The 20,200-nt window shown below is 38.0% G+C and overlaps 1 protein-coding gene across 1 annotated transcript in view; it reads right to left on the bottom strand.

The window, feature by feature from the left end:
* The window catches only part of LOC137956369 (protein SLOW WALKER 2), a 43,009-nt gene that overhangs the window by 13,754 nt on the left and 9,055 nt on the right, over window positions 1-20,200 (bottom strand). Inside the window, exons 4-8 of the mRNA XM_068803843.1 lie at window positions 7,734-7,809; window positions 2,695-2,763; window positions 2,400-2,480; window positions 2,064-2,135; window positions 1,487-1,579 (exon numbers count right to left, since the gene is read on the bottom strand). Of these exons, the coding sequence (XP_068659944.1) occupies window positions 1,487-1,579; window positions 2,064-2,135; window positions 2,400-2,480; window positions 2,695-2,763; window positions 7,734-7,809 (391 nt within the window). The remainder of the gene's footprint in view (window positions 1-1,486; window positions 1,580-2,063; window positions 2,136-2,399; window positions 2,481-2,694; window positions 2,764-7,733; window positions 7,810-20,200) is intronic.

Here is a 20,200-nt window from a genome sequence, read left to right as displayed (position 1 = left end):
CTAGGTCTAGTGCAGAGGCCGAATATCGAGCAATGGCTCATACCTTCTTGAGTTTGGTTATGTTACCTGACCATATAACTATGAATTGTGATAACTTGGAAGCCATTTTTATTGCCAGCAACTTTGTATTCCATGAGAGAACGAAACATATAGAGGTTGACTGCACTTCATTAGAGATGCAGTTATGCAAGGGAAGGTGGTAACTCCTTAAGTAAAGTATTCAAACCAATTGGGAGATATATTTACCACGCCTTTGGGGAGACGTGAACATGTATCCTTTAGTGACAAGCTGGGATTGTTTGATATCTACTCTCCAGCCTCTTGGGAGTGTAAAAAATTATCACCTTTCTACCCTGATTTTCAGACCTATCCTGTTCCACTTCCAATCATCATTGCACTCCCCCTCACTTTCCTCTTACACATAAAAAACTGAAAGAACCTTCAAAATTTAGTTGATTGTATCACTGAGGCAGTCATTCATTGCGTACTATTTCCAGCTGGTAAATTTCCTGAAACCCCTCACCTACCCAATTCTCTCATTAGAAATAACTGAAAAAAGTAACCGCCTACTCATTTCAGCCAATTCACACACTTGGATCACGGATTCCCCCTTCCCAAAGTTCACTTAAATTAAACTTTGAAGGTAGCACTTATGGCAACCTGAAGCTTGCTGGTGGTGTTGTTATTCAGGACTTTACAAGTAATATCCACCTTGTTTGTTCAACTCCTTTTGGTTTGTATACAGTGGTATAATTGAGAGCACTTCTTGAGGGTTTGAGAGTCTATTCATCACATTTCTCCTCTCCTTTGATTGTTGAAGAAGACTCTTTGGTGGCAATAAGCTGGGTTTTGGGGAAGAAGAATCCACCGGACAGATTAAATATTTTTTTGGTGCCACCCCTTTATAAGTGCTAATGGGTTGGCTGATTCACTAGCTCGCGTATTAATAGGTAACATCTTGTTGTAGCCAATGCTTTTCCAGTAAAGTTTTGATCTTTCTATTTTGCAAATCCTTCTGATATAGTCTTTCCTTTCTGAAATGTTCCCTTTTATGCTCTCTCTTTTCTCATTGCTTTCAAAAAAAAAAAAAGTGAACTAAAATTCAATTCGATTAGTATATTCATTGAGTAAAAAAATAACACCTAAAATAGAAATAAAAATAAGTCACTCAAGACATGCAAATAGTAGATAAAAGAGCAAGCCTGACATAATATCAAGCCAACTTTGGGACCAGGTCCATCCCAATAAGATTAGTCAACGTTAGAGGCCTCTTCCAAGAACAAGACATAGGATCTTTCTAATCCTGGATTTATGTAGGACTATTTTAACACTTGCCTCTCATGTGTGGGCGTTCTTGTGGCTTCTAACATTGTTAATTATTGGGTTGAGGCACATGTACAGGTACTCGCACTGTATAAATGCCACATCAGAATATTTTATATAAGAATGGAATTAGTGATTAGGAGTAGTTCGACTATTTGTCCACCTTAAAAAGTGCAAAGTAAACGTCCACCAAACGCTTTGCTACTTTTGGCCCATCACCTTTTCTACTGAGAAGAATCTGGCTCAAAAAGTTAACCTGCATAAATAGAAAAGGTTTTTATTGAATTTGACCAGCACAGAAGAGCAAAGCAGCATAACTAAGTAGTATCAAGCAGAGATTCAGGGCAAACAGGAACCCAGCTCCCACAATCTTAAAGGGATGCAGCACGGAAAAAGAAAAGATATGATTTCAGCACTTCCTCAAAAAAAAAAAATTACCATGCAGGATAAGTTCCTTGTCCATCATACAGGTGTGTTACATATCCCAAATCAAGTTTGGATCGTCCAAAACCTATGTTAACCTTTGAATCACTGACATGATCATGATTCTCTAGCTCATATATGTTGAACAACAGGCCAGAAGCAAGTAATTTTGATATGCCTCAAATCAAAAAGTGTACAGGCAAACTTAAAGCTCAGACTATTCAGACAAATTCAAAACTCAAGCTGGATGACACAGAAAATTGGACTGCTGAAAATAGCTAAAAAACCACACTGCACCACAATATGAAAAAACATACCGCATGGTACTTTGCTCGCAATCCTAGATGTGGACGAAAAAGAAAGCTATCAACTTCTTCAATCACCACTGCCTGCAGAATTGAGGAAATGTTTGAGCATACAAAAATTAACTAATTTGGTTGCATACACGTACTCTGATACCCAAAAGCCCTTGAAACTTGAATGCAAGTCTTCACTTTAGGAAACCACACAATGTGTCCATTGAGCCAAAGAACACAAAAATGTGAAAATACATGGAGATGGGTCAACAAAGATGAAAGGTAACCCATAGGAGGAATAACTGGGGAAAGTACAAGCTATTTTTTCATGGGCAAAACTAATTTCCATTTCTTTACCTTCATATTTGGATGAGCAGATAAAAGGCATGTCAAGTGATACACAGCTCCAGATGCAGTTTTTCGCTCCGGATCTCCAAGCTGCACATGACAAAGTATCAAGTATAAGGATACTTCTGGATGGTTTCACCCACACCTAAAAATGAGAATACTGATCAAACTTCTATATATTATATTTTTCCTGTAACTCCACAGATAAGATTCACTCGAGAATCAATAAAGCAGATCAAAATCACAAACATAAACCATTCCCTTATTAAAAATCACATTCACAACTAGTTCAACCTGAACTTACTTTATTGACAAGTGCCGACAACAACCGACGTTCTTGCTCTGATTTGCTCTTCAAGAGGGCATAAATAGTCTGAACAAGCACCAAGCAACAGGTGACTCAAAAGAGAAAAGTAACCAATTAAACTATAATTTGAATATTGCTAAATATAACAGGCTCATCCTCTAATTTGAATTTTGGGATCAATGCAGAGAAAAACTTTTTTTTGGCTATAAAGTAAGTGCATTTGTCAAGATTGAGCTATTTCTATCAAAGTGATTAGCCACTTAGGAGGCCTATAGGTTAACCTTAATAAAACAACAATTTTTCTTAACATTTATCTATGTATAACTATTCCCACTAAAATTCCCACCTTACATCCAGGCTTCCACATACAGATAACAAGCTCGAGCCATAGACAACAGAAACAAGTACAAATTCAATGTGGCACAAGTTGGGCCAAGTCCACCTAGACATCTTGCTCTGTTACCATGTTAAGATTGAGTCCAATTTTATCCAAAAATGACTAACCACTTAGAAGACTTATTACTCGACCTTATAAAGCGATATTTTTCTTAATATTTATCTATGTAAGACTATTACCTCTAACAGCATTCAATATGCAAAAGAACCCACATGATACACTATTTAGTCATATGTATGAATGCAGTTTAAAAAAAAGCAACAAGGCACAGCCAATAGCACCTCACCAAAATTAAGTTACTTCTTTTTACTTTTCCAGATTTGGAGATCACTGATAAAAAATTCCGTAATGTCATCATTTAAAAGGAAAAAGGTAGAGAAGAAGTTGGGAACAAAAGGAAATACAGAAGTACAGGACAAGATTTACTGCCTCAAATGTCTCAATTAGCATCGTGATGTCTGAAGAAAAGAAACAACAATAATCTGTACTGCTAAGGCAATTCTCAGAGGGCAAGACGAGCCAACAAACTATTTCCTTTTCTTTTTCTTGGTTTTTTCATGTAAATCATAGACACATGCTGCTTAAGCTCCTTTTCCCCCTCTTTTTCTGAGTACCCTTTGTGAAATGGCAAGTCATGCAACAATTTTGAGCAAGGTGCAGGACCATGGCTCAAAAAATAAAAAGCAAAATCCATCCTAACAAACCAGACCCCAGAAATCAATAACAATGAAAGCAAATACCAGTACAATACATTTAACCCACAAGAGCTCAGTGAGTTTGCATTTGTTGCAGTTCTTGTACATTTTGCAAGAAAGCTGCAATACACACTAAACCTAAGACTGCAATATCCAGCCATAGTAACTCATTGTCAAATATCTAAGCTTCAACTGGTTAGAGATAGAGCTTTCAGGTATAAGAGTGCATTCAGAAGAACCAATATATTTGAGTTTTTATACTTTGTAACATTTATCGATGACTAGTTGAAGATAAACTAGCTCTGATAATAAAAATCTGTACAAATTTGTTCTCTGATTTTAGAATATTTAAAAAATAAATTTTACTCTCTTGTTTGATTTATCGTCTTAGTTCAAGATCATTTTGATGACTATGGGATCACCACAAATACCAACAAAATAGAGCCACAGAAAGGAAAGGCAGTTCCAGGGTCTGACTAGATTTCTCATGCTCATGATGAGTGTTCTTGAACATCTTTAGCATATGCAGTTTTAACCTTGTGAACCTTAACCATTAATCAATGACATCTGCTCTTTCTAGAGAACTCCTTTCTCTCTATTATTTCCTTCTAATCAGCAATATTCTCTCCCTCTCAAAGTCTTTGCTTACACTTGCTTCATTCAGAACCTTGAACCAAAACTTGCAAACTATAATCCTTGAGGCATCAAAAGCATCTGTGTTGGCTACAGCTCTGCACTAGTGTTCGTGTTGATGTCCCACCTCTAGCACAAGGTGTATCTCAGCTGATGTTTCATTCTTGAGGAGATACCTCATTGCATCTCAACTTAGACATCTCCCTGTCTAAGCCAGTTTCCTCCTCTTTGCATCAAACAGTTAACAAGAATCATAGACTCCCATAGAAAGCAATTTCATCTTTGAATCATATTCCCTCTTGCAAGTGAACCTACACAAGTTTACTAACAATGGCATAAAGAGGCAAAAGATCACGAGGTGTGACTACAAGAAAAACCCATTGACCCATCTTTTTTTTTTTAAAAAAGGTGAAACTTCGAGCAGAACAACCGGAGATTCAACTCCAAAGCTTGCACCCCGGACAACACGGCTTCTCATGCCATGGGCCTCATCTCAAGTTGGCTTCATACAAGGAAGGAATTTGCCGCTCTATCGAGTGTTTCCCTTCGAGAAAATTGGAGTTTGATCACCCATATGTCTAGTCCCTGCAGAACTCCAAATATGGTCATCTGGGATCCTCCCCCTTGAGACTGCATTAAGGGCCTGTTAGTGCCTGGGGAAAGTGGGCCGAAACGCGTTAGTGCGCACCGTAAGTGACGGGGGAAAGTGAAATACTTGCTTTAATTTTTATTGTGAACATTAAGTTTTTAATTTAAAATATCTCAATTCCCCCCTAGCTTTTGAGAAACCACCTCGGCCAAATATCCAAATGAAGCTTCATGAACGAAAACACCCATGTCATCCTCACTATCTCATTATCTCCACTTTTCTTGTATATACTTTTGATATTCAAATTCTTTGCTCGTCATTTAAGCCACCATTTTTGAGATTTGATGCCTGATTTGTTCATGATATTAACGGTCTAAACCTCCTCTTTGTTTTTTTTTTTGTAATCGTATGCTGAGAACTGAAAAGCCTTTGTTATGGATTAGTGATTGGTCCCACGAGACAAAAAAGAACACAGTAAATTGGCTTCGGAAACTGGTAAAGCAGTAAACAGTAGCAGCACAGAATTTAAGAGCTACCCAGTCCCCCTCTGCGAACGCAAAGCGGGTCTCTCTCCCTCTCTCCGTCGCCAATAGTTGCTTGATCTGTTGATGTCTTGCTTGAGCGTGGGAAAGAAGCTTTCACCCGCTGGAAAGGCGTGGAAGGGCTTCGTCTCCTCTCGGGGAAAGTGGGCCGAAACGCGTTAGTGCGCACCGTAAGTGACGGGGGAAAGTGAAATACAATTGTATTTCGCTTTCCCCCGTTTTAGGCATAAAACGAAAGTAAGTGAAATCAGAGGGGTCGAGCTTTGATTTCACTTCCCATCGCTCAAATACATCTCGGGCTCGAGCTGTCGGGGAGGAACCTCTGTCGAACGAGGGTTTCAGAGAAAAAAAAATTTCTCCCTCGCTCGCTCGCGACCTTCGGTGATTTCAATTGTTCTGCGACCTTGTCTCTGGCGCTCCTCTCGCCGTCCCCAGCTCCGACGACCTTCGGCGACATCTCTCCCCTCTCTCTGCAACCTCTCCGACTCCTTCCTCGCTCGCGACCGTCGGCGATTTCAATCGCCCCCTCTGTGACCTCTCCCCGATGCTTGATTCTCTTCCTCTCACCGTCCCCATCACCGACGACCGTCACCGAACCAGTCTCCCCTCTCTGCAACCTCTCCGGCTCGATTCGAGGTATTTTTAGGTGGTCTTCATCTGAAATTTACTGCTTTTCTTTTTTAGGACCCCACTGTCATTTTTAATCTGTCTACAACACTATATGATTTTGTTTGAAGCTCTTCCGTCTAATATGCTATATATTTCATGTTAACGATGCTTAACTTCTTGTGGTGACAGTAAAGAGAATAATAGTTTCATATATTATTAAATTGATCACATGTCTTATATTGATATTCAACATAAAAAAAAGATTAATTTCGTATAGGAATTATACGTTTCTAACCTCATGTTAGAATGGTTGTCAGAGTCATGTAGCTTTGTAAATGGTTTTAGACAAATAGAAATTTATTAAGCATGGGGTATTAAACACCAAAAATGCCTGGAAATACCTTGCATCTGATGAGAAGTCATATCTGAGTTCATATCACCAATTATATTAAAGAAAAAATTGGCTTATTATGGACATATGGCTCCAACAACTATGTTGTGTGAATCAGTGATGCTCTTCTGGTAAGTTTCTTATCCTTTTATGTATGAAGGCTTTAACTTTAGATGGCTGGAAGGAGGAAAGGTAAAGACAGTATGGATAACACTACAAAGAGGTCATACGACACATGGACATCTGACGAAGACTGTAAAATACTTGATTTGCTAATTGAGCGAGTCAATTTGGGTAACAAATTACCCAATGGAGTTTGGAAACACAAAGTTTTCAACAATTGTATCAAAATGTTCAATTTGTACGCAGCGAACCAAAAGACAGTTGAACAGTTAAAAAACCGTGTGAGGACTTGGAAAAGAATGTATATGGTTGTGAGTACATGCCTAAACACTAGCGGCTTTGGGTGGGATCCAACAAGCCAGAAAGTCATAGCTAGTAAGACAGTGTGGCAAGACTACATAAAGGTATGTGAATGTAACTCTGTTTGGGCTGAAAATTGTGCCCTCTCTGTTGAAATATATCACTTAAGTTAAAAAAGTAAGAAGTACAATAATGTTCCTCATTACATTAAACTCAAATAACTCTCTAAACACTAATCAGACTAACTTGAAACTTGAAACATAAACTCCCATCATGATGCCTAACTTACTACAACATTTAGAGGGACACACATACAAATAGGAAATTACCAAAATACCCTTGTACATGTATTTCAACACAAATGATAAAGTCTAATAGAGGAAGTTTCATATAACCAGTTCCAATTATAGTAGGGACAAAACTTTGATGATTATGAGTTCTATCTTACTAGGAGATGGCAGCCATGAGAACCAGGTTGGCTAAAAAAGTCATCTTTTAACAAATTATAATTTGTCCATGGACTGTGAAACCACTCATTGCATCAAGTGGGGGCTCAGTTCATTATAGCAGGTTAACTCTAGGATTTAGCTTTCAGTTTAAATTGAATATACAAGGATTGATACCCTTTTCTAATATTCAAAAAGAGCACTCATACATTAAATTTTAAATATCCAAAATAAAAAAAAATAAACCAAGTTGTTCCAAAAATGAACTCTCACCTAAAAAAGTATTAAATTCGAAAAGATAAGGGTCTAACCTTTAAGGATTTATCTTTCAAAATTGGCAATGTATCTCTTGATGCTTCCTCAAGTGCACAAACAAAAAGTTCATACCTGCAGATAATAATAATCAAAATAATAAGTGATACAGCTTCAAAATCATTTATCATAAGCTATCATCTATGGAATAGGATAGAATATCCAAAACATAAGGAAAATGCTAAGACCAAAATGTTCTGTCATTAAAAAAGAATAGAGAGCTATTCCAGCAGCAGTGCCTCCCAGCAACACAGTAGCACACTTCCAATGACTGGCTCTTTATTGCTCCACATATTTCTTTTCCTTTACTCATTTGTTTTGGTGATCATTGTACACTTCACTCACTTGAAATATTTTATACTTCTACCCTATTAAAATAATCTCATTTTTCACAAGAAAATAAAAATAATGAAAAAATTTCCCCAGACCAAAACCAAGGCTTGCTCTCCATAGACATGAGTTGCACATCTATTCTTGGCCCTGTTTTGTCCCTCTTATGAAAAATTATTGAAGTCCTTTGATGCTTAATTTGGATGACAAGACCTGGCCCAAACCAACTCTGAGTATCTGTCATAAATCTTTCACTTCACGAGTCAAAGTTCATCTTACATTTTTGAGATTCCTCTGAAGACCTTTTCTTTTGAAGTATAACTCATAAGAATCTCTTCGAGTGAGGTGAACCAAATTAACCCCGATCCTGGTTGATTTTGATCCAGGATATTAGATCATAGTAGAACAACTAGAAATTGAAGTCAGTCTCAAGCTCAAAGTGCATAGCGTTTCAAAGTTAAAATTCAACCATTCGTAAAAAAAAACATTTTCATGCATATATAAACCTCTAGACGTCAACCAGTTTATTCACCATTTTCAATAGTATTTTTTCACCCACCAACATCTTGTTTCAAAGGGGTGGAGTAATAGATGCTTCTACGATTAATATAAAAAAGATAAATCATATAGGCCCTCATTTCCAATACATCATCAAGGCCAGAAGAGAAAGTATTGCTGTTAGATCCTTCGCATGTTGAAAAACTTTCCAGCCTTTCATAAAAACCAAATGCATGTGATCTATATATTCCAATATGAAGTATGTATGTAAATACAAATACCTATTATACATAGTATTTATATCTTGGATTATATATATAATCCAACTCTAATGTCCGATCCAACTAATTCCTCCTTCCAAATTGAAAAGGAGAGATTACATTGGTGAAGAGGAACGATTATCCACAGGGTAGTTGTATCTAGCAGCAAGAACTTTCCCCCAAAGCTTCTTATTAAATACTATGTCTTCACAACCAGATCACTAACAGTATAGCAAAAATTCTTCTAATACCTGGAGCTCTTCTGTTTTTCATCAAGAAAAAATTCATCCTATTTCACAAGACAAATGTTGCATTCATCTGAAGCGTCTTGCCATATAAGTTGTCTTACATTGTTTCAATTCTTCAACCAGCAAGCAAGGCAGAGGAGGAGAGAGAGGAAGTATGCTGGCAACCCCCTGAGAGTAGTTTTTAGAAAGGTAGCCTAATCAGCAAGGGAGACATAATCAACCTTTCCATGAGGCAAGTCAGAGCTGAAACCTTCCATTATGAAGTTCAAAAAGGATGCTGGGATATATGAAGGGAGAGATTCCCCAACTAGTACATCCTAATGAGATATTCCTCCTTTGGCTAAATTATATTAAATGGAGTTTGAAGCACACAAGGCGCACCAATCACTTCACTTGAAGAGAATAAGAACATGTGACTACAATCTCATTGTATAAATATTTGTTAAGGAATAGTCCCACATGGATTAGTGAGTACAAGGATCTTGAGTTTATTAGTTGGGAAAAAGGTTTCCTAAGTTGGCTAGTCATTTCGGGATGGGCCTTGGACCCAACTTAACATTTTTTTTTTTATCCAAACCCTCCCCCATAAGGTATATTTATAGATATCAAAACTACCAATATTACAAATATACCCTTCACCCTAATAAGAGTGAAGAAGAGACATAAAACGTAAAGTAATTACATCATATATTCCAACACTCCCCCTCAAGCTGGGAGGTAATGGCGGTGATTCCAGCTTGAACCAAATAACTTAAATGTAGTAATAATCTCCCCCATCTGGTGTCCCAAGGATAACCACGAAATTGGACACAAACTCTCACAAGGTAAAAATGGATGATAAAACATAAGTCGAAACCAAACTAAAAGATTTCGAACGAATATAGTGAAAATAATCACTAAAGTGGTTAATGCCTGTCATTCACAAGACGACGATAAAAGACCCACGGGTACCAATAAAAAGTCTCAATGGACTTAAAACACCCATATGAATAAAAGGGACAGCCAAAGCAATGCTTTAAAAAGGGTTGGCCAATAAGGGTAAGTGAGAGTCAAATAAAGGATGGTAGGAGAAAGACTACCGAAGGGTAATGGGTAATGGGTAATGGGTAAAGAGAAAATACGAAGTTAAGGCTACCATGTGATTTATTTTTCTAAGAAATTCAAATTTTGCATCAAAGGAACCAATGCCAACAATAGTCAGCAAATAATGAACCCAAAGCAAACAACCGAGGAGTTCTTCTTCAGAAATAATGTCTCAATCAAAGAGACACAATAGCAGTAGCGGTAATGAGCCAATGCCCAAATAACATGCACCATATGTGCAGTTGTATAGTATGGATAACCGGTAATAATAGAAGTATTTAAGAGTAATAAGGACACATGAAATAGTTCGCAGCGAGTCCATCAATAAATAAGGAAGTTGCACCAAATCCAAGTAATAATCCAGCCGGAGATAGAGAACCGAGTTGAACCGAGTCAAATAATAGACCAACATAGCCGAGTTGTGGGAGGAATCGGCATAGAACTCGGGACCCAGACACATATACAGAGGCAAAATTGTTTTTTTCCGAGTCAGTTTGACCCGGGCCAAGTTGACTCGATCAAAACAGAACCAGTAACTGCCCTCGGGTTGCTGGGTTTTTTCGACCGGTCTGGGTTGCATCAGGCGCTGAACCAGCGCTTGATTAAGTCTGATTACTAAGTTAGGAAAATAAAATTTTCCAACAGTGTCTTCTTCCCACGGTGCCGAAAAACAAGAGATAGCGACAAACAGAGAAAATCCAGGCAGCTAATCAAGCTCCAACCGAATTTACGGAGCAGAGCAATACAGCTTCTATAATAAACTCCTCCGAATAAACATCAATAAAATCAATCCAGCAAGGAAGAAAAAAAAAATTCGGAAGCTCACGGATATGTATCTCGGTATGGAAATCCAGCGGCAACAGAAAAGAGTTTCTGAAATCTTCTGTTAACTAGCTTAACAGCAGAGATGACCAGCGAGGAGATTAATAGGCAGATATCCGATGAACCAAGGATCACGGACCTGAATTTTTCTGGATGCCTGCTTCCGAATCAGAACTTGACATCGTCTTCATCCAGAAACGGCTACCAACTAGCAGTATCAATCAGCCAACGTCTTGGTGCCGTCATCTTCGGCCTTAAAAAACGGAAACAAAGCCGGATCAATTTTCTGGATTGACGGTAGATTGATTCTTCATCCAGAAAAGGATATGCATCTCCTCTATTGGAACTCGCTTTGTCTCGGGCAGCAGGAAGATGATGAACAGCGTCATAATTACAATCAAGTAAACGAAAAGGATGAAAATCCCATATCGGAAGTGAAAAAGAGCAACGAAGAAACACTGAGCAATGGCGGCTATGAAAAACATATTGACGCAGATCACTATACTCTGCCCAGCGGATCTGGTCTCCAAAGGGAAGATTTCACTGGGAACCAACCACCCAAGAGGCACCCATGACCACCCATAGGCAAGGCAGAACAAGCAAGTCATGATCACTAGCATGATGTCGTCAGCTTTGGGGAGCATATGCCCGTAACAGTCTGTTACCAATGGAACCAGTAACAAAAAGATCATCTCGACAACAGAACTAGTAAGATTAAGAACTCACCACCAACAGCAGTAACTCACCGGATTAAGATTCTGGTTTGAGTGAGGAAATGCAATAACCCGGACAGCAGAATCAGCAGCAACATGTTCTATACTATTAGCAGAAAAACTTCCAACCAGTAACATTATTCTTCGATGAAGATAAGTATCATAACTTTTCAGAAATAATACTGAAGGTGGTGTTGATACAGGGCTGGATCAACCGAGCAGCAGAAATATGAAAAACTCAGCAACAGAAGCGGACTTCAATAATGACGAAAAACAAAACAGAATATGAGCAAATAAAAAAATAATTGGGCTTTTTTTCAATAATACCGTCGGCTCTGATACCATCTTGGACCCAACTTAACATGGTATCAGAGCAGGTAATCATATGTGGGCATGTACCTAAACTATCTACTTGTAGAGCCACAAAAGATGGCCTACACCTAAACTATCCACTTGTAGAGCCACAAAAGATGGCCTACACCTAAACTGCCTACTCCTAAATTATCCACTTGTAGAGCCACAAAAAGAGGATCTACACGTGAGGGGGAGTGTTAAGGAATAGTCCCACATGAATTAGTGAGTACAAGGATCTTGAGTTTATTAGTTGGGAAAGAGGTTTCCTAAGTTGGCTAGTCATTTTGGGATGGGCCTTGGACCCAACTTAACAATATCAAAGTCTCCAAGGGGGGTAGAGAGCTAGTGAAACTTTAAAACTGGGAAGAATAGAAGAAGGGAAGGGAGAGAATAGAGAGGAGAAAAGGTGAGAGAGCAGCTTGAAGGCTGCATTTGGGTTAGAGCTCAAAAAGGTCGAGCTCTCCCCTTCAATATTTCACTTAAGTTGTTTTTTACACAAAAGAACAATGCCCCTTGGTACAAAAAGCCTCATAACTCTATGAATACATATCAGAATTAAGTGTAACTTGAAACATAGAATCATGACAGGTATTCTAGCTTGCTTTAACAAGATGGGACCCGTATGAGATGATGAAATGACCCTTAAACTAGTATTTCAACTCTCCCTTCAAGTTGGAGAGTAAATGTCAAACAATCCTAACTTGTCACAAAACATCATATCCTCACTCCTTCCAAGAGATTTTTGCAAACACATCTCCAATTGTTCAAAGGACTTCACGTATGTAGCAACCACCTACCCTTGCATGACAGTATCTCTAATAAGATGATAGTCAACCTCTATGTATTTTGTCCTTTAGTAGAATATTGGGTTGCTATAAATATGGCATTCTGATTATCACACTTCATAACCATGGGCTCTGGAAAAGAAACTTCAAACTCAACAAGGACCGCCTACACCCACATAAGCTCACCAACTGTGTGAGTCATCACTTTATACTCAGCCTCGGTGCTTGATCTAACCACTATGGCTTGTTACTTTCTTTTTTTTAAAGGTGCTGAATTTTATTAAAAGAAAGAGAGAAACAACAGAGTTACATTAGAGATTCGGGGGGCCATCCCAAACAATGAGAGATTGGAGGGACACTACAGCTTGTTACCTACTCTTCCAACTCACCAAGTTACCCCCAACAAAACAACGGTAACTAATGGTGAACCTCTTATTCATCATATATCCAGCAGAATCAGCATCAGAATAACCCAACACATCCATTTTCTCATTCCGGGTATATAGCACACCTTTCTAGGAGCACCCTACAAATACTTCAAAATCCTCTGAGCAGCTTCTAAGTGTATCATTCTTGGATTTTCTATAAATTGGCTCACTACTCCCACCGCAAATGATATATCAAGCCTAGTGACCATAGCATAAATCAATTTTCCCACTAGGTGTCTATATTATGTCTTATCCTTGAGTATAGTACTATGAGAGTCATGAAGACTAGTATTGACTTCCATAGGAGTGTCCACTAGCTTTGCACCTAAGAAATCATATTTTGCAGCATATCTACAATGTATTTTCTCTGAGAGAGAACAACACCTTTTTTACTTCGAGCCACTTCCAAGAAAATATTCAACAGTCCCAAATCCTTTGTTTGAAAGTGTGTGACCAAATATGTTTTTACTTGCTCAATTCCTTCAAGATTACTACCAGGTAAGACAATATTATCCACATATACCACCAAAATAATAATTCTTAAAATATCAATTAAAGGGTATTTTGGTAATTTCCTATATTAAGTTTTTGTCTTATATTACGTCTATTAGATAGACAATGTCTACATATACCTATAGTTCAACTTTCATTCATTTTCGAGATGTATTCTAGGAGATAGAGGCATTTTTATCCTTTATGTAAAATTCACTTAAACCCCGATTAAAAGAAAAGGAGTGCTTTTTTGGCACGCACTCCAATGCAGCAGGTATTGCTCCTCTCCAAAGCCTTTCTCCTCCTTGTGTCTCATCTTTTCTCATCCAAATCTCTGATTTTTCAATAATATCGGTCTTCCTCTTAAGCAAGAACATAGAATGATCACAATTGACTTCTATAGAAACCAAACTTCATCAAACCACGCTCTAGGACTTTGTTTAAGTCCATAGAAAACTTTCTTTAACCAGCACACTTTCCCTGTCTCCCCCAAAGCAACATACCCAAGAGGTTACTCCATATAATTTTTTTCCTTTAGGTCACCATATAGGAACGCATTTTTGACATCCAAGTAAAATGGTGAACATCCTTTGTTAACTGCCAAAAAAACCAAAATACAAACCAAGGTGAGTCTAGCAACTTGTAAAAAAGTTTCAAACACATCAATGGTAAATGTTTGTGTATACTCCTTGGCCATTATTCTGACCTTATACCGATCACTAGTCCCATCGCCTATGTACTTAATCATGTATACCCAACGACATCCCAAAATAATTGCCCTGGAGGTAAATAAAAAAGACTCCATGTCCACCTAGACACCAAGACACCTATTTCCTCAACCATAGCTTGGTGCTCCTGAATAGATGATCCGGGAGGGTGAATGAGATGCATTCATTGTTGGCATAGTTGTGCTCGCCAACATGGCACTTGTTGATGAAGAGGAATTTGGCTCAACAGTAGTAGGTGTGGCATATGCAGTAGTCAATTGACCAAGCCTCTGGAGTAACTGTTGAATCTCCTCCCAAGGAGCAAAATAAGAAGTCATTCCCCAACTTGTCATAGTGGAATAGTTCAAGCTGGCTTACCAAATTTCTCCAAACATTTATTAGAGAAGTGGTTTATGCGGTCACAGTAGATACACTTTCTATCACCTCTATCACTACAATCAAGGCCTCAAGCAGTGGAATCTCTACCACAACCTCTACTACTACTTCCACGACCTCAGGCTCCAGACTTACTAAATGATGAATTAAGATTGAGAGAGTTGCATCAGAAGATCTTGTATCCCTTTCACTTTTACCTACTAGTGTGCCTTTTGCCCTAATAACCTAGTTAAAGGCATGCTCCAGAATAGTTACATCATCATTTGCTAGTAGTTGTGCTTGTATAGCATCATATAAAGATCCAAAACCATCTAACAATCTCGCCACTTGAATCTGATTCTTTTCCTTACGAATGCCATCACAATTCGTAATAAAGGGATGAAATGTGCTGATTTCCTATAAGACACCCCGCATTTCTATGAAATAATCAATGATTGATCTGTCACCCTTTTCATATTAAAGTATCTGACACACAGTTCATATGTCCTTGACAAATTGCTCTCTTGAGACAGAATTGAGGCCCATGTATACCACATCTCCTTTGTAGTCTTACAACTCAATATCTTAATCACTAAAGTGGGACTCCACGTTGTTGACCAACCAAGTCATCACTTGATTGTCTTCTACCTCTCAATCTTCAGTTATGGGATTAAGAGGATCATCCTTAATATATTTGACTTTCCTTTTTGCCTTAAGAAACATGAGAACAAAACGAGACCAATTCACATAATTGGAAGCATTTAATTTAATGGAAGTGATCTGAATAGATTGAGTCTTTACTCTCTAAGCTCTCACAGGGCTTAATTACAGTCATATGCTTACCAAGATTCAGCAATTCAGTACCTTTAGATACACTTTGTTGAATTTATAGAAAAGAGAAAAACTTCATTGACTTGATGTAATCAGAGTACATGAACCCCTATTTATAATAGAGGAAAGTAGTAGAGTCCAATTACAATTAAGCTATCTTTGTCCCAATTACACCCAAACTCTAACACTCAAAGGTACGTCCTAACATAATTAAATAACACTATATAAATAGAAGACTAACATAACTAAGACACCTTTAAACTGAACTCTTCTGAGACCTCCTTCCATAATAATTTTGGCTTTGTAAGACTTCTTACTATGAGACTCATGTAAGAGGTTTCCATATCTTCTCTTCAACACTCCCCCTCAAGCTGGAGTTTATAACTTTAGCTTGCAATGAAAAGGATTTTTGGTCTTCAATTTTCTTTACTGCGAAGATTTCTTCATAGATGCAATAACTTCATCTTTCGTGCTCCCCATTTCTTGAATATTTTCGTTACATAAAAATTACCACAACATATGGAATAAAATACCTCTTTCTTGTACTTCTTCTTCTACTTCTCCCCCTCAAGCTGGGAGGTAATGGCAGTGATCTCATCTTGAAACAAATAACATAAATGTAGTAATAAGCTCCTCCATCACGGTGTCTCGAGTATAAGTACAACACCAAGTACAAACTCTCAAATGGTAGAAATGGGTGATAAAACATAAGTCGAAACCAAACTCAAAAGATTTCGAACAAATATAGTAATAATAATTACTAAAGTGGGTAATGTCTGTCATTCACAAGACAGCAATAAAAGACCCACAAATATATATAAAAAGTCTCAATGGACTTAAAAACACCCATATATATGTGTGTGTGTGTGTGTATATATACATACATATATATATACACATATATATACACACATATATATACACACACACACACACACACATATATATATATCTATACACATACATACATACATACATACATACATATATATACACATGTATACATACACACACACACATATGTGTGTGTGTGTATATATATATGTGTGTGTGTATACATATGTGTATATATGTGTATATATATTTATATATTTATATATATATTTATTTATTTATATATATATATTTATTTATTTATTTACTTATATATATATATATATTTATTTATTTATGTAGGTAAACCAACCGAAGCAACACACAAGAGGTTGGCCTAAAGGGGTAAGTGAGAGTCAAATAAAGGATGGTAGGAGAAAGACTGCCAAAGGGTAATGGGTAAAGAGGAAGATAAGATGTTGAGGCCACCATGTGCTTATTTTTCTAAGAAATTCAAATTTCACATCAGACGAACCAATACCGACAACAATCAATAAATAATGAACCCAAGGCAAGCAACCAAGGAGTTCTTCTTCAAAAATAATGTCTCAATCAAAGAGACACAATAGCAGTAGTGGAGAACTGAGTCGAACTGAGTCAAATAGTAGACTAATATAACTGAGTCACAAAAGAAATATGTATAGAACTCGGGAACCGAACTGGGCCGAGTTGACTCGACTGAACAAAAGCAACCTTGGGTTGACAGGTTCGCTGGGTTAACTCGGCCCAGTTTGGGTTGCTTTCAAAACCGGCACTAAATTATAACCTAGTTTCCTAACTTACGAACATTTTAATTTTTCAACAGTAGCTTCTTCCCTTGTGGCGCTCTGGTTTCCAAACATTGCGTCTTCTTCCTCACAGTGCCGATGATTGCAGAGAGACATTGTCGCGGCAGTCTGCGCAAGCAAGTATTTTCGAAAGATGTCGACAACCGGTAAGATCAAATAACTCAACGAAAACAGAGTTCTCGGCAAAGGAAATAATCCAGTGAGCCGAAATAGAAAACGAACTCAGCAGAGTCATCTTCTTCAGCAACGGAAATCAATCAACGAATAGAAATAGTATGCGAACCCAACAAAACGTAATCTCAGCAAAAACAGAACCTCGACAGAGATACTCAGCAAGCTATCGGCAACAGCAATGGAGAAACAATCTCACGACGCTGGAAATACGATGAACCAGGCTTAATACGAGCAAAGTCAGTACTGCGATGGCAAGCAGCAATTATGAGAACAGTAATAACTTCCAGGATTGAAAAGAGAATGAACAGGCTGGATCAAGCCAACCACAATCTTCCAACCGAGCATATATGCTTCGGAAAAAATACGCCAGTGACAGAGACAGCAACTTACCAAACGAAGCAAAGAACCGACGGCTCGGTTCCAGCAGAATGCCACCAAACAGAGGCTTAATCGAAGTCTCCCTCCTCCCCGTGATGCGTGAGCCAGTAGAGACAGAGCGATAAGGATATTACAAAAGATTACCGAGATACAGCAACAACGGAGTTGGAGTTGAAGACGAGCCAGAGAATTACGGGAGCAGCAGAGACAGCTAACAAACCAGACATCCCAGAGAAATTTTCAGAAAGAAATCAATCCACAGATCGATCATGCACCATGTAGAGTGAGCTCTCGTAATCAATTAGAGCAGTATCTGATTATGTTTTACAAACTGATTCACCGAGCAGCAGTAAACAAACAGAGAAGAGGATCCTTCTTAGAATAAGACTCCATCAATATATAATATGCAATATTAAAAGCTCAATATAGAGGTGAAAACGTAAAGCAAACAACGGGTATAGGGACTAGAAAGAGAAAAAAAAAAAAAAAAAGGTAGATACGAACCTAAACTGCTAGAGATCGTAGATCAAAAAAGGGTCACAATAACTATGTGGGTTGACCAAGTCAATTCACAAAACCTGCTATGATATCATGTTGAATTTATGGAAAAGAGAAAAACCTTATTGACTTGATGTAATCAGAGTACATGAACCCTTATTTATAATAGAGGAAAGTAATAGAGTCCAATTACAATTAAACTACCCTTGTCCCAATTACACCCAAACTCTAACACTCAAAGATAAGTCCTAGCATAATTAAATAACTCAACATAAATAGAAGACTAACATAACTAAAACACCTTTAAACTGAAACTCTTCTGTGAGACCTCCTTCTACAAAAAATTTGGCTCTGTGAAAGTCATGTAAGAGGTTCATATCTTCCCTTTAACACACTTCAATATATCCAAGATGATTTTGTAAACTCAAACCTCCAATAACTACAAATTCCCCAAATGCCAGTCAAGCAGGCCCACACTCCAAAAAAACTATAGGGCAAAATCACACTTCACAATAAACAGACTGCAATTTCAGTAACCAAAATAGCAATCGAACTACATAAACGTCAAACCAAAACACCAATTACAGGGCTGATGCAGACAGGCAAGAGTGATGCAGGCAACCATCAATGGGGAAGAAATTCAAATTAAGACCATTCTATGGGCAGTAAAGCATGATGATGGTCATTTAGTAGCAGGAAAAAGAAGAACAGTATTTTACCCTACCAGTAGAGAAATTGGTTGAAGCCCAATGAAGAGATGCCAAGCAATCTGTAGAATAACCTCCCAGAAACTTTTTCTATTACTCTGGTACCACTTGGAACTATAAAATTGGGAACAATAGAAAAGGAGAAGGGAGAGAAATAGAGAATAGAAGAAATGAGAGAGCAGCTTGAAGGCTGCGTTGAGGTTAGAGCTCAAAAAGGTCGAGCTCTCCCTTTCAATATTCACTTAAGTTGTTTTTTACACAAATGGATAATTATGCCCCTTAGTACAAAAATCTCATAAGTCTATGAATACATATCGGAATTAAGTGTAACTTGAAACATAGAATCATGACAGGTATTCTAGCTTGCTGTAACAAGATGGAACACATTTGAGATGATTAAATGACCAAAATGCCCCTAAACTAGTATTTCAACAGAGCTCTTACAGAGTCAACTAATTACAATGGCCAAGTCCCATTCTATTTCAACTGAGCATGAAAATCTCAGGCTATATAGCTTGATTCCTGTTATAAGAGCTTTTAATTTTGGCCTCCGCTAAGTCACAGTGACCTCCTGGGCCACAAAAAGCTAGAGATGCATTGAACCATCATGAGACCTCACCACCCCTGCAATCCCTGCTGGCCCAATGGAACCTTCCATGATCTTATTCTCTGCTGGAATTGTTCCTTCTGCTTATCTAAGGACCTTCAAATGTACAATGCCCTGTATAAGGGCACATCTGCAGGTAACCATTTCTCTTGGAAGTAATTGTATCTAGATCAAATCAGCTTCCTTCAAAGAGCTGCCTTATCAACCACCGTAGGCACTCTGTAGGAACAATTGATTCCTCAACCATAGCTTCTTGATACCTAGCCCCGCACAAGCTTTTTTTTTACAAACTACTTCAAATTGAACTGAAGGATACTTGAACTTGTGGTTTCCCACCTAAAGAATCTTCATCCTAGTGCGTCCAACTAGTCAATTATGTCAAATATATACCCTCCTCCCCTATATTGTACTTTTCCCTTTAGGGAGCTATCTTAACCAAGTCCTTATCTGTTATCCAGAAAAAAAGGAGGAGATTTCTGCTGCCTATAAACATCAACTCCAAACAGTGCAAAGTT

The sequence above is a fragment of the Aristolochia californica genome, unplaced genomic scaffold (genome assembly GCF_029961685.1).
Source record: "Aristolochia californica isolate CCGP_79_NKW_82.1479 unplaced genomic scaffold, dmAriCali1.0.hap1 SCAF_2, whole genome shotgun sequence".
NCBI classification, from domain to species: Eukaryota; Viridiplantae; Streptophyta; class Magnoliopsida; order Piperales; family Aristolochiaceae; genus Aristolochia; species Aristolochia californica.
Note: the sequence above shows the minus strand (reverse complement) of the source record. Positions and strands in the feature narration are given on the sequence as shown.